Consider the following 16,030-nt stretch of genomic DNA (forward strand, 5'->3'; position numbering starts at 1 on the left):
ATTATCTCGGCAAAGGAGAAGTGCTCACTAACACAGATTTAGACAGATTTGTGAACAATATTTGAGGGAAATGGTCTTTTGTGTGTATAGAAAATGTTTTAGATCTTTGAGTTCAGCTCATGAAAAATGGGAGCAAAAACAAAAGTGTTGCGTTTATATTTTTGTTCAGTGTATATGTATACATATACATATTTTGTCAAAATTGCTTTATTCTACATCTCATTTAAAATGTGGCCAAAAATAAGCCATTTGCACGAACTGACCAGTATCAACTCTACGATTTCTTCTTCAACTTTCAACTTTTAACTTTAAAACATCAAAGGATATGTTTCAAAAATCTATAACTAATTTAGGGTCAAGGGAGGGTCAAGTATTTTCCACCACTCACTCACTCACTCACTCACTCACTCACTCACTCACTCACTCAGGGAGACCCAAGAAAAAATAAATGTAGCTTCAAGGAGAGAAAGAACAGTCCCATAGGATAAATCTTTGTGTAAACTTTTAGCTTCCTACAACTCCAGCAGAAGGTTTTGTTTACTTTAAGTTAATGTATATCTGAGATAAGATAAGACAGACTTTATTGTCCTGAAAGAAATTTGTCTTGGATACATGTAGTTCTTGCCGTTAAAAGATACAAAAAAGTTCATACATACAGTTCCTACATATATACAGTCCATACACAGAGCTGTTGCTGTTCACAATCCCACACACTCAGTACACACAGTACATGTACAGACTGCCGTCAGCCAACAAATTGCACGCTTATGCAACAGTTATGTTGAAGAAAAAATGTGTATCTATATGTATCTATCCATAGATATAGATATATACACACACACACATATTTACATAGAAGTACACGTTGTATGGTTAAGCTACAGTTCCCATTTACGGTTTAATGGACAAGGGAACAAAAGAGTTTTTAAAGTGGTTAAACCTGCACTGGGCGACTCTAAAGCGTCTGCCTGAAAGGAGAAGTTGGCACCTATACCTGTACCTATATGTATATAAGGGTGTGTCTGTATCATGGTCTGTGTACATCTGAATATCTTCTTCGTGTAGCCTGATTTTATTTTAAAAATTCACATTCACCAGAGTAAGTACGCCAGGCATCGTTAAATATAGATAATATAAAGTAATGTCGAGTGTGAGCGGTATGGTATATATTTTTGAAAACGTATATTATTCTTATCGTAGGTTATAATTCCCGACGACAAACTGAAGCGGAACTGTGCAGCTTGTATCTCCGGTGTGACTCCGGATTGTTTTTGCGGTTGCACGTCTCGCGGCGCTTTCATTCTAGTGCCTGTTAGCAGTTAGCTTGTTGGTAGCATTGTGTGCGGCTCCTGGAAGGAGGAACCTGACTGATTTGTGTGATGGTTCGCTAAAAAATTAACACTTTTTAAAGCAAACATGGCGCTGTCGATGGAGACGCAGCTCCAGAGCATCTTTGAGGATGTTGTGGTAATGTGCATCTTTATTAACCGGGTTTAAAGCTAACATTAGTTAGCATGTCACACAGCGTTAGCCTCTGCCGTTATGTGCTCACTCATGAACCTGCTGTGGAAATGAATGATTTCAGTAACAGCTAGAAATTGTTTGCTTGTAAATGCAGTTAAGTTACAGCTAAGCACAAATATGTAAACCAACAGCTAAGATTTAAATGTTTTAATCGCTAACGTGACGTTTACATTGCTAAACAATTGGATGTGTAAGACTTTCTGCAATGTGTATTCAGTTTGTTAATTAGCTGCAGCTTTGTGAATGTGCTTACTTGCATGTTCACCTTTACAATGTACCACGGAGAAATGGACATGTGAAAAGTTTGTTTCATTTTCAAAGCGCTTGAGATTTATTTTTGTGGTGCGAAATTAATAGTATTGTTGCTTCAAAACTACAAGTTTGTTGGGGGTTAATTGCCAATATACGCTTTTTTTCACCGCAGACATTTTAACGTTATGGTAGGAACAGCACAGGTGTGATCAATCATATTAATGATAACTGCACTCAACTGAGGGGAGGTGCTTTCATCGTGCATGCAGGCTCAGTGGCAGAGCTTACTGGGACACTAAATTGAACATGTTATCAGTGTCACCTGTGTTTTCCCTAACATGACAAGTCAAAATGTTTGCTGTGAAAATAGTCCAGTAACAGTGATAAGAAGAATCAAGAGAGGGGAATAGTACTAGATAAAGGAAGTACGGTTTTCCCTACAAATATGTTTAAATAAAATACACTCACCCTAATCTCTGCTAACATCAGTGTTACTCTGTAGCAAATTCTGACTTCCCCTGTAAAGAGGCAGCAGAGCATTGTTATTGGGATAACTATGATCAAGAGGAATTGTAGATAAAGCTACATCATATTTATAATGATATTTGTATTGAAGGGTAACTGCAAATCATACAGATTTACAGTTGAAACAATACTCTTCCTTCAATTTTTTCTTTCTTAACAAACAACTAACATAGCTAGAAAGTGTTTGCTTGTAAATGCAGTTAAGTTATAGCTAAGCATAAATATATAAACCAACAGCTAAGATTTAAATGTTTTAATCGCTAATGTGACGTTTACATTGCTAAACAATTCAAAGTCAAAGTCCATTTATTTGTCTCCCTTGGGAGAAATTTGGATTGGAGACAGGGTACTGCTGCTTTAAACAGCATGAAACATACAAACAAAAATACATAAAAGACAGTAAAATATTCAGCATCTAAAAAAAAAAAAAAAACACATACTGGTAACCAGATAGGGACCAATGTGCAAAAAGATTAAAAGATTACTAAATTGGATGTGTTTCTTTCTGCAGTGTGTATTCAGCTTGTTAATTAGCTGCAGCTTTGTGAATGTGCTTACTTGCATGGTCACCTTTACAATGTACCACATAGTCATGGACATGTGAAAAGTTTGTTTCATTTTCAAAGCAAGTGAGATTTTGGTATGATGGTAACATCAGCACAGTAAGGACCAAACTAGTGAATGTGTTTGCCACCAGATTTGACCCAGACTTAGAGGGCGTTTACACGTGGCCGGCTATTTTCATAAACGGACATTTCACCGTCTCCGTTTTCAAAAAGATCTTCGTTTACACTTGCCTGTGTATATATACACAAGAGCATGCCAAACCTGTAGGTGGCAGTGTAACGAGAAGCTCAAGCCTTGCATGTATCCATTGTCACCATAGCAACATAGGTCGCACTTTTGACACAGGCACAAGTTCCGGCGCATAATGTGACGTTGGCTGCCTATAACTCCGTTTATCTCCGTTTATCTCAGTTTACATGCAAACGCGCAACCGGAGTTTTCCAAAATCTCCACTCTGGCAAATCTCCGTTTGCGTGTAAACGAAGGGCACAAATGAAGGAAGATGTCTCCGTTTATCAAAATCACCGTGTACGTGTAAACGGCCTCCTAGATGTAGAGACTTTATCTGTTATCTTAAGGAGAAACTAGGGCATGAAGTGAATTGTCTAAACCGTAGATTCAGCTCATTCAGAGTTTCTGCTGAATGTAAGGAGGTAAATGAAATGTATAATCCAGATTTGTGGCCTGATGGAGCATTAGTTCGGCGGTACTATGAGCTGCGTAAGATGACCATAGCTCCTTAAAATACTTATGATGCCGCTAAGGGTCTGGGTCTGCCTACAGTTTTTTTAACAGGTTCCTAAAGCCATGAACAACGACTGTTCAGGTTCTGTCCTCCAACTGTCGTGGCCTGCATTTGGGCCAGAGCGCAGGAGATCGAGCTTGCCGCAGAGTTGTTGACAGTCTGCTAGAACACTGTGATACACTGTGTCGTCAGGAGACCTTTTTGTCAAAACAGGACCTCGGACAGTTGAGCTCCTTAAATCCTGACTTCCATGGAGCTGGGGAGTCTACAATTGACCTCAGCACAGGAATAGTCAGGGGCAGGATACCCCGGGGTGTAGCTATTCTCCGGTGGAAACGGCTAGATCCGCTGATAGATGTGATCAGAGTTGGTGTCGATTGGTGCATTGCAATACGGTACACACAGAATAATAGAGAATTAGTGATTATGAATGTATACACACCCTATGAGTGTTATCAGAGTGAAGATGATTATTTGAATAAGCTGGTCTTTTGAGTAACAGTTTGTAAGAGTGAACAGCAATAATGTACAATTGCATAATATTTCTCTCTGTTCAGGTGGGTATGTTTGAAGGCATAAATATTTTCTCATTTTCATTTTTCTCCTTCTCTCCTCAGAAAACTGAGATGATCGAAGAGGCGTTTGCTGGGTAAGATTCCTCCACACACAGGGTCCACACCATTACCATACTGGCGTACACCTGCAGTGTGACGAGTAGGCCGAGTGCACACTATTTGACAGTTAACGAGCTGGTTTGTTACACTGGATCTGCTGCTAAATTTCAGCAGCATTTACGTCACCACGACCCATACAGACACAAACAAGTCAGAGGACATTGATAAGACAGAGAACAGCTTTATGTCTTTCAGGCTTACATAAAATTAGGTTCTGAACGTTACTGTCCATGCAAGCAATTTATATGACAACTAGGAAAGCTACTGTGGCTTTTGCCCTGTAGGCTGCCTTTTTTTGTCAACTGACAATTACTTGGTTGCTGCCGCTGTCTGACAGATCCATTACACTCTATTTAAACAGCTTGTAGAGAAGAAGGTGTAATGTTGATAAGTTACACACTTTATATCAACGAAGAAAACAATACGTTAACATGCACAGTGTAAAATGAGATGCTGCAGGTTAAAATATCAATTGTGTTGTTGTTTCAGGATGTTTATGGACACTCCAGAGGATGAGAGGACTAAACTGATCAGTTGTCTCGGAGCCTTCAGACAATACTGGGGGACACTACCACAGGTGTCTAAACACACAGAGACACACACACGCCTGCACAGTAGATGATGAATGGATTGTGTTGTCAATTCCCTCCATGTCTCTCTGCAGGAGTCTCATGAACAGTGTGTGCAGTGGATAGTACGGTTCATACACAGCCAGCACAGTCCCAAAAGGATCTCCTTCCTCCACGACTGCCTAGCAATGGCTGTGGAAACCAATCTGTTACCACCCAGGTACACACACACACACTCACACACACTTAACAAAGGCCTACAGTATGCATGAATTTACACTCTGTTATCCAGTTAATTTGTTTTATGTTTGCCAACCAACCAGACTCAATTTAAATAAACTGGAATATTGTCATTGTGAAACACACTTCATTCAAAGTTGATAGAAACAAAATAAAACTCACAAAAAAATGTCTTGGTTCCTCTTTCCACTATTCCAACAATCACCAACTTTAGTTTGGTTGAAATAAACCTTTAAATGTGAAAATATGCTGGCTCTATGCATGCCTAAATTACAGTTTAGTCTGGAGTCTTGTGAGTTTGGCGATGGTGATTTCGGGGCTATTTCTGGTCAAACAAAAAGGTCAATCTCTGTTGGGATCCTTTCCATAATGTTGTCAGAATAATGTGAGCCTGTCAGTAGGGATAGGAATCGTGAATCCTATCGTTTATCAATTCCTTTTGTCAATGCTGGCATGTCTTTTTTAATAGTTGCACAAAACAATAACATCAAACTTATACATCTACACTGCTGGAAACAAAGCAAAAACAAGTCATGGTGGAGAGGAGAAAACGTTCCAAAGCGTGGCTTCATTTGCTGAAGAAAGATGACAACAGGCTACCTGTTATATCTGTGAAATGATTCTTTTAAGTAAGGGCAGTTTACTGAAACAAATTTCTACGAAACACAGGTTTAAATTCCAGGAAATTCAATGTTTTTGACTCTCTCTGCATGAGTGCCTCTTCTTCCCAACCGAGCAGCACGTCTGTTACAGAGAGTAAATGATTGATTGATGAATAATTAATCCAAAGTACATGTTATTTTACTGCTCAGTCCTCAAACAGAATACTCTGCCTTCTGTCCCAGGCCTGGCAAAGAAACAAGAAATGAACCTCATTCTCAACTTCATCTAAATTATACAACAAACAAATTCTGTCCTCATCAGGGGTGGCGTTAACCCTTCCAGTCTGTGAGGCTAATGGTAACGATCTTGAGCGCAACTGTGCACACAGGGATCTTTGTCTTTTGTTTAGATTATACTTCACATGAGGTTCCACATTGTTGCTAATATTCTATGTTATAGTAATAAGAGCACCATGCAGGCAGGCTGTGCTTGACTAAGAAAACTTCATTGAAAATGAACGCTGTACAAATTTGTTTTTATTTCATCTATTTAGATCATGTTTAAAACATTTGTACTGAAGCTGATACCAGTGCATACCTTTCCAAACAGAAAATTAAGAATCGGGCTGATAAGCAGACTCGATAATGCCATTGGAAGCAATAAAAGCTTATCAATTCCCATCCCTACGCCAGTACTAAAAACAAACACTTTAAGGGCCTGTACACCGTACGACGGTTGGAAAACGTGAGGTCGGGCGCTGGGCGCTACTCTTGTGCCTGCTCTGTGCCAACTTTAAAGAGCGCGGAGGCAGTTTGTGCCTGACATTGCTGAGCAACCATAACAAGCACCATATCACAGCCTACATCCCAGAAATCCTGAGTTCAGAGCTGATCATCTTCCAGGTTCTTAAGTGTGTATTACGCCTAAAATTTTGTCTGTGGAACAGATGTAAAGCTCTGGGCAGCTCTGCACTAGAATAATCAACTTCTCCATATTTCCCACACACTTAATATTTACGGATGAAATGAAAGCCGTCTGCTGGCTGTGATTGGCTGTTCCTTTTACTTGACATAAGTTTTTCCATTTACTCACTGAGACACAAAAACAATGACAAAATAGGGTTCAGGGTGAAAAATACTGAAATTATTCGACTCTTTAAAGTTGTGAAATAATACAAACACACTTTTTGTACTCTTATTTATGACTATGTCAGTTGTCTTAATCATCCATCTAATGAATCTCTTTGTCTGTCTGAAGGATGGTGTGTGTAGCTCTGATAAGCTCGGACAGTTTGGAATGGGAGAGGACTCAGTTGTGGGCGTTAACTTTCAAACTTATTCGCAAGATCATTGGAGGGGTGGACTACAAGGTCTCACACACTCACTCACACACTCACATAAGCACAGCTGAGACAAATTATTGACAAACTCAATGATAAGAAGCTCTTGAATAGAACATTTTCAGATATCCATTGCCTCATAGGCATCCTTACAGATGTCAAATGCTATTTTCCATCACTGGATGTGTTTTCATGTAATGTGTGTATGTGTGTGTGTGTTTCAGGGTGTTCGAGACTTGTTAAAAGCCGTCCTGGATAAAATTCAAACTATTCCCACCACTGTCAGCTCAGCTATCGTCCAACAGCTTCTGGCTGCCAGAGAGGTCTGTCTTTAACTTATTAAATGCCATTATTTGTGATTTATCTTTTGCTCTGATGGCTTGTTGGCTTGTAGCACACCACATCTATGGATTTAATGCTGTGTGTGCTCCAGGTGGTAGAGTACATCCTGGACAGAAATGCCTGCCTCCTGCCAGCCTATTTCGCCGTCACAGAAATCAGAAAGCTGTATCCAGAGGGACAGCTGTCACACTGGGTAAGCTCATGTTTCGTGTGTATGTGTGCAGCTGTGTCATGTGTATCTAACAAATCTTTCAATTTCATTTTCTTTATTTCATTTGGTCTCTGCAGCTTCTTGGCAGTTTGATATCAGATTTTGTGGACAGTTTCAGACCCACTGCCAGAATCAACTCTATCTGTGGTAAGAGACACACAAACACACCCACGCCGGAAGCTGACAAAATATTGATCAAACAGATACCAAGTTTTCAGTTTAGCTGTGCTCAAGGGTTCTTGTGTTTGGCAAAGTCGTTGTCATGCTTCGCCGAGGCTTTAATGAAGTCCAGTCCTTCTTGAAACCAAAGTGTCAACTGAAGGGGAAATCTGATCTGAAGGGGGAAAGCTGAAAATGTAGACACAAGACACACAAATAGAGCTGATTTATGCCACAGATTTATGATTTAAAGTCGTTGAGTGAAGTACACAGTTCAACTCGTTTACTGTATGTGCAGTGTGATTGTTCAGTAATTCATGGTGTGAATGTGTCCACAGGTCGGTGCAGCTTGTTACCAGTAGTAAATAACAGTGGGGCCATCTGTAACTCCTGGAAATTAGACCCCACCACTCTTCGCTTCCCTCTGAGAGGCATGCTGCCATTTGACAAGGTATCATATCATCATGTACACTACACAAACATTTACACACATAGTTATCATGACACAAGAATTAAAACTTTGATATACTAGTAGTTAGGGGTGTGCCATATCATCTCATTCATGATATTACCGGTATATTTTTTATGATTTGAAAAATTCATATTGTGATACTCGCAATATTTCGGCTTGTCGATATATTGACGTCACTCTGTTACCCACGGCAACAATAAGCATGGCTGAAGGCGAAATTATTACGGACTCCGTGGTTCCTAAAAGAGGAGCAGCTTCAGTAGTGTGGAATAAACTGCGGCGTCCTGAATGTTTTATGAACAGCCCTGGAATAAACTGCGGCGTCCTGAATGTTTTATGAACAGCCCCGGACTTCTCAGACTCTTTTAGTGACTTGCAGCTCAGAGGGAACTCATTCAGCGGCTCCTCTGGCAGCAGCACAGCGTCTCTCCCTGTCCTCTCTCACCAGCTTCTCCAAATCCATGATTCAATTTCATTTTCAATGTAAACCTTTTTTAAATCAGCACTGTAGACTATGCTGTTGTTAGATGCTCAAGTCATGATGTGTAAAGATTAACAGATCATAGGTTTTGTTCCTTGACAACTGTTTAGAATATCATATTCTCCTTTATAAAGATAGGCTGCACGGTATCAAGTGAGATATAACCACCGTATGTTTTTTGGATGTATCACACTAAGGCCGTATGGTGAAATCTGAGAAATTTATTTAACCAGTCAACTGAGAAGAAAAAGAAGAGCCACCAGAAAGCAGAACTGTGCTCTACAGCAACAGGTTGAGTTTAAGCAACCATATCCTTGCTTCACAAACTGCTGTTTCACTGTCAATGATGTGTTTCTTGTTTACATATTTCATTGAGAAGATGAATGTTGCCGCACCACTGATTTCTGTGAAGCAGGAGGATTTTCCAGTTCCATAATTGTTATTCTGTCACTTCCGACAGGGGCCATAGTGTCCCAGAAAGTACAGCTGCAGGCTAATAGTAAATTACACTATGTCATCTTTTAAGTGTTTTTTTTTTTTTCTTAGGGCACGTGCAAGTAGGTGGTGGTTTTGATTGACTTTCGATTTAGAGTTGAAATTGTTACACCCCTATAAGCCACAAAAAAAGGGGATAATTTTTCACTCTATTTTTTAAATTACCTGCACACAGTGTTGGTACAGAACAAGTCACTGGGTGCATGCCTCCAGGCACGTTGTGGGTTTGCTGCTTTAGAGAATGTGGTAACAGCCCATACACTGTATAAAATCACTATATATCACTTTAACTCACAGCATTCACTTGTCTTTATCTGGACACATTTTCCCCACAAATGCAACATACTAATGTTTTAAGCACAAGCCTATAGCATTTAACATTGTATAAATTAGCCTCGTAGATAGCGATCTTTTCCTCTTCTCATATAAAACCAGGGACAACAGCAACATTTAACAAAGGTAACGTTACATAATTCTGCTCCATAACAACTCACAAGGTTCACTGACAAAACAACTGTCTTACACTAAAAATGTTTTCCAAACAAATACAACATGCTAACGTTATTAGCACAAGCCTTTTACATTTTAGCCTGGTGAAAAGTGAAAATTTCCTCTGCTCATATGAAGCGTATCAAGCCAGGATTCGTTTCCACTGAGGGAAATGGTTGCAGCTTACAAAAATAGACAGGAGGTCTGCGTCGCCACAACGTGTAGTTACATTCCTGGGGAGGTGCACGTCAAGCTACGGCACTAAAAAGTGTTGATGGAGAACTTGTGAGTGAGTGAGTGGGCCGGAGCTGTGCGGAGAGTGTGAGAGAGGAGAGATGCACACTGGTGTGTGTCACATAACGCAACTTGACCCTATATTGATATAAACGATGTTGTCTAAATTTCTATCGTTATATCGCCCACCCCTAGCAGGAACTCAATACTGAAGCTCCACTTCTTGATCACTACTGTGCAGACTCTGGCTCCAAATGTTGAAGATGGCAGTGGCCTTATTTTGGCTTCATTTTTGTACAGTGGGAGGAAGTAGAGATGAGTTGTACATCTTTATACAGTCTATGGTGCAGCCTTGGGTTGAAAATCTGATTGTATGTAATAGTATGTCTATGTTTTGTAACTTCGTACTTCCAATACTGTCAAATGTATAAGTAAAGAAGGGCGTATGTTTTTTTAACTTGTGGTATTGAAGAAATATTCATACTTTTGACAACCTTATTAATCACACGCACACACAAAAAAAGTAATAAAATGTTATGCTTTGTTGTGTTTTTCTGTATGTAGGACCTGTTCGAGCCACAGACGGGCCTGCTGCGCTATGTGTTAGAGCAGCCATACTCAAGAGAAATGGTGTGCAACATGTTAGGACTCAACAAGCAGGTATGACAACCTCTTCTACTTTTTGCTCTTTTGATTCTGAACCACCTGTCCTCACTTTTCCTGTCACTTTGACTCTCTTTATTGACTACCCCCTTTCTTTTTAATTTTTACCACCCACCTCTCTGCTCCCTTTTCCCCCTACCTGCTCCTGCTGTTCCTTTTTCCCGTTGTCTGTGTTTTTCCTTGTTCTTTTTCTTTTTGACTTATTCCTCTACCTCGTCCTATTACCCTCTTTCTGTTCGTTTTTACCTGGTTCTTTTCTTTATATTCCTTTCTGTTTTATTTCCTGTTCCTCCTCTCCACCCTCATCTCTTTTGACACCCCTCTCCTCCCTTGTTGCCCTGGTAACACAGCTATATAAGACCATATGTTAAGCAAGCCAATGCTGTGAGCTTGACCCATAATGCACTGGTGTTAGTTTTCCCTGTTGGGTTCATGCAGTTTCAACTCAGTCCAGCTCACTGAGCATCACAGACACAGTTTGACCAGCTAAGCAATAATCATAACCAGAAATCTGTGAACAAATTACCCAGAATCCAGTTTGTCTGTTTGAATTGGCTGAGTTGATGCTAACTGTGCTGAACGGACAGCGAACAACCTAGCTCCTTAGTCACCACTTTCTCTCTCTGTCTCTCCTTTTTCCCCTTTCTGTTTCTTTCTCCTTCTTTCTTTGTTTCTCCCTCTTCCCTCTCTCTGTCTATCTTTCTCTTGTCCTCTGGTTGTGTGTTGTGTTTGTCTGTCTCTCTGCCATGCGCTCTCTAGACTCTGAACATTGCCCAGGTATGTCGTTGTTCCTCTTCCTGGTCACCTGACCTGCCAACTAACCAGCCCATTGGACGCTTAGCTTTTTTTTTTTTTTTTTTTTTTTGACAAAAAAAATGGGAAACTGGACAAAAAAAAGAAAGAAAACTTGAGATGGAGTGAAGAGAAATGCTACAGAGCTTGAGATTGTCACAGCAGGGCTTCATAGAGATTGCCAAATAAATACAGAGCAGGTGCACAGAGAGACAAGCAGGTAGATAAAGGATGATAGAGAGGCGGCAGCAGGCTGATCGATGGACAGGCAGGCAGTTTGTGTATGGATCATTAACCATGGATGGATTGTTCAAATAATAAGGTTGTGTGCAAATTAAATTTTCTGTTTGCTCCCTTATCTCTGCGTTTATCAGGATGAGTACACAATACAATACAATACAATACAATACAATACAATACAATACAATACAATAAAATTGTATTGTTTGAAGCCACAGATGGCGATGGCCAGCATTCAGTAGCTGTATATCAGACAACATTCTGGGCAAAACAAGTAGTAAGTGATCCCTCCCTGAATAGAATTGCCTTCTTATTATAATGGTGCAGGATTTAATTAAAGAAAATAAGCCAAAACTAACTGGTCATCACAACAAATCCTTGCAGGGAGGGAATAGTAAGTCAGCTCTGTTAGTGTTTTACTGCTTGGATTTATGCTCTGTAATGCTTTAGAAACATTGGATTTGCTTGTTATGTTAATGTTTATTATCTCTACTTTATCTACTGATATTGTTATATGTGTAATTCTTTGTTCTTACATAAATTTGCGGTGTTGTGGATCTTTTGAAATGGGGTTGTATGAGGCAGTTATCCATCAAAGAAGCAGACAGGAGTACTATCACAGAAGCTAAGCAATGTACCACTGTGGACCTAATAAAATCAATAATAGTTTAACAGTGTACGCTATATTTAGAGTATTGTCACTCCTTCACCTTGATGCCGACAGCCCGCTCCAACAGGGAAGCTGTCAATGCCTTCAGTTCCCAATCTGTGCTCTTGTCAAAGCCACCAGACTCCATTGACAAAAACAGTAATTTTAGCGCTGACCACACGAACTGCTGCTGCCTCTATCAGTTAGTTTGTCTGTGTTATTATGTGACTTTGGTGAATCCAAACTAACCATTTAAAACAACAAAGTGACATCATAACACAAACAAACGAACTGATGGAGGCAGCGGTAGACCAGCACCTCATGTGTTAAGTATGTTAAATTTGTGTTTTTCTAAATGGAGTCTGGCTTTGAAGAGAACAATATAAAGGCCACAGTTCCCTGTTCCCTGTGTCTGGCTGACAGCAATGAAAAGTGCTGAAATTATTCTAAATATACTATACTCTTGAACCTGCTTCTGTGGCGATGCTTCTGTCTGTTTTTCAAAACTGGAGGCGCAACCACCGCCATCTACTGTATGTAACACACTGACTGTGGATAAATGCCTCATTCAACCCCACATCAATAGATCCAAATTACCTCTTTAACGTCAACTGAGCTAACTGACACCCATCATACAGTTTTTATTCCAGACTGAGACGGTCAGAGTCTCTGAACTGTAGTTTTTGTCATCAGAAAACAGTGTATTCAGTCCCAGCCTGGTCTGTGGTTCCAAAGTTTTTCTGATTTAAACCCTGCTGTTGACATTTCAAGTCCTGCTGCACTGCATGTATGAATGTAGTCTGGTCCTTGCCTGTTGTTAGCAGGGTCCTCTTGTGTCTGACCTTTTGCTGCTTTCTGTTGTGCTGACCTGGGCAAAATCACTCGATTTAGACTGAACAGTGGTCTTGACTCGTCATTATGCTTTGCAATTGAAGTACACTACAATAGCCAGAGGAAGACTAGCTCTACGTCCCTGTCAGTAAGTCTACAGTGTATTTATTTTAAGTCAGGATCTCATTGATTTTCTGATTGTCATGTCTTCTACTTTGACTCTAAGCTAACTTTTTATGCAGCAGTAAATTAGTGAACCTTATTCCTACGTATGCAGCCTGCGCTGTCCAGTTAATTAATTGCATTTAGAACATGATAAAGGGTCCTTAAATTAGCAGTGTGTAATTTGTTATGTTCATGCTCTGCTAACTTCATTTTTCATTCCTTTATAAACCTGTCCACTTTCTAAAGAGTACCTCTCTTGTCTTCTTTTTCCAAGTTATAGATGGAGTGATATTTTTGTAATTACAAAGTTTGAGCAGCAGCGCACAGGTTTAACTCACAAGTGCACAGGCAGCTTAAAAACTAGAAGACATGGCAAAGTGTGGATAACAAAGCTAAATGCTCCCTATGGCAATTCTTTGTTCTGTGTTTTTGGCGAGTGTTTTGCCCAGGTTGGCTGATTCTGATTGGCTGTCTGAGTGGATGACTGAACTCTGACCTGTGTTGTGTGATGTTCAGTGGTTGACACGTGGTTTCTTGTGATTTCTTTTTTCCCCTTCGGGTTTATACCTTATGCATTGTTTTTTTTGTAGCAACAGCTTCTCTGCCCATTTATTTTAAACTAGACTTTAATATGCGGATCAATTATAGACATGATTGAAGAGGTCCTAAATGGAAAGGTTAAACTGGTGTCACTTTGTCAAGCATCTATGCCGTTCAATCATTATAGTTCGTTAAAGGAGCTGTATGTTACATTCAGAGCATTAGTATGGCAGCAAATCAGTATTTCCTGGAGTAGTGGCAGAAAATGAAATCACGCCCCCTCTATGTGTGGTGTTACCTGAGATTCTCTATTCATTGTTTTATTTGATGCCCTGGCTGTGCATGCATGCGAGTCCCTTGTGCGTATAGCTAACCGCTGCTGCTCTGTACTGGACTCATATGTTGGTTGCCTCTGATAACGGAACAGCGTCACTGGGGAATCATTGCGCCCACCCCTTGTTGCCCCCTCGTTAACACTGTTATCTCTGTCAGCACTGTTGCTGTTGTTAGCACTGGTTACTGCTAGCCGCCAGCTCAGCCACCTCCATGTTAAGAGCCCTGTGTAGATGACCTGGGAATCCTAAATACTCGGCTTAGGTGGTATGTAATTGTTCATACCTTCACCAGGGTACATTGTATGATTTCCAGTTTAATAAGTACATGAAAGAAACTTGTAAAATGTCAAAAAACATATCTTTCTTTATCTATTTTCTTTATTAAACAGAGAAATACAACCATTCACTTTTCGGATTCAAGTTTCTCTCTGTCACAGATCTACGCCATGCTTAATTGTCTCAAGTTACAATTAAACACTCTTAGTTTAGTTAGTCAGCCTATTGTTCCAACAACCACCAACTCTGGTTTGGTTGAAATAAAGCCTCAATTAACAGGTAAATGTGAAAATAAGATGTTTCCCTCCCTGTGGTCTCTCCGTCCCCTCTGCTGTTGCAGACATGACACGGCCAGGTATTTACAATCGGTCCTGTTACAGTAAAATTTCAATTAGTAGCCGGAGCTATTATTTGCTTAAATCATGACGCTCTTTTTACAGCACTTGAGGATTATGACACCCGACATAGTGACCTAACACCACTTTATCTTGTTAAAACAATCCTCACAACTTGGATTTATTTTTATGAAAAACCCATTTGATTATTTTCACCAATGGACTCTTGCAGATTAAATACGAATAACTTGCCGGGTAATCGAGAAATGGACACATTCTGATTTTATGACAGTTTCAGAGAAAGGGAGTCGCCTTTTTCCCCCGTCATACCAGTAAATTTGAACGAATTACAATCTTCTATGATGCTCGTGGTTTCAGTAAAATAAACTGTGATTGAATTGTGGAGAATCTAACCAAGCTAACAATGTGTAGCATCTCCATACTGACAGAGGTTTAACATTTATAATTGTATGCTCGATCTAAACAGCTAACTAACATCAGCTCCAGTGGGTAGCCAACAACCTGGTTTTATACATCCAAAGAACTTCTATAAAAACGAACTTGCAACCAAACCAGGCGTCTAATTAAGACAAGTTTTTATTTGTCAAAATGTGTAGCTGCACTGGGCTAGTTAAAGGGTATGGGCGTTAAATTGGGAATAGGCTTGTTACCTCCACCAAGGAGGTTATGTTTTTGCCGGCGTTGGTCTGTTTGTCTGTTTGTTTGTTTGTCTGTAAAATAACTCAAAAAGTTATGAACAGATTTTGATGAAATTTTCACGAAAGGTGGATAATGGGACAAGGAACAGATGATAAAATTTTGGTGGTGATCGGTTGAAGCAAAGTGGATAAAATAATAAAAACATAACCTCCTTGGCGGAGGTAATAAAGTCTATCGTCTGACAGCCTCGGCAGCAATTCCAATTTCTAAAGACGGTGAAAATAGCGCCATCTGGTGGCCGGAAAGCACATCTAGTTCTACTTACTAAATATTGTTGTAATTCTAAAGTTGAAATTAATGTTCTGTGTTGGAAAAAAAGAAAGTGAAAAATACAAAAAAAACCTCATTATATTCTGTGTTGGTACAAAATAAAAACCAAATAAATACACCACAGTGTCTCCATGGTGAAGGCATATATGACCTAATAATGATAGTAATACAAATAACCTAATTGTGATGCAGGCTGCAAAATCTGATGCAGAGGGGGAGGGAATATCACCTACTTGGCGGAGGTCTGCACTCTCTGAATGCTTTTCTAGTTATTGAGGTTTTAAGGGTATCTT

General features: G+C 39.8%; 1 protein-coding gene across 2 annotated transcripts in view; it reads left to right on the top strand.

Moving 5' to 3' along the window:
- The first annotated feature begins 1,295 nt into the window (after positions 1-1,295).
- The window catches only part of med23 (mediator complex subunit 23), a 35,083-nt gene continuing 20,348 nt past the window's right edge, over positions 1,296-16,030 (top strand). Inside the window, exons 1-11 of one of the 2 annotated variants that reach the window (XM_050058329.1) lie at positions 1,296-1,467; positions 4,231-4,262; positions 4,777-4,864; positions 4,952-5,076; positions 6,957-7,068; positions 7,263-7,361; positions 7,472-7,573; positions 7,669-7,738; positions 8,089-8,201; positions 10,486-10,581; positions 11,344-11,361. In XM_050058329.1, the coding sequence (XP_049914286.1) occupies positions 1,417-1,467; positions 4,231-4,262; positions 4,777-4,864; positions 4,952-5,076; positions 6,957-7,068; positions 7,263-7,361; positions 7,472-7,573; positions 7,669-7,738; positions 8,089-8,201; positions 10,486-10,581; positions 11,344-11,361 (906 nt within the window). In that variant the 5' untranslated portion in view covers positions 1,296-1,416. The remainder of the gene's footprint in view (positions 1,468-4,230; positions 4,263-4,776; positions 4,865-4,951; positions 5,077-6,956; positions 7,069-7,262; positions 7,362-7,471; positions 7,574-7,668; positions 7,739-8,088; positions 8,202-10,485; positions 10,582-11,343; positions 11,362-16,030) is intronic. The other variant, XM_050058330.1, reaches the window with a different exon arrangement.

This window comes from Epinephelus moara, chromosome 12, assembly GCF_006386435.1.
Source record: "Epinephelus moara isolate mb chromosome 12, YSFRI_EMoa_1.0, whole genome shotgun sequence".
Taxonomy (NCBI): Eukaryota; Metazoa; Chordata; class Actinopteri; order Perciformes; family Serranidae; genus Epinephelus; species Epinephelus moara.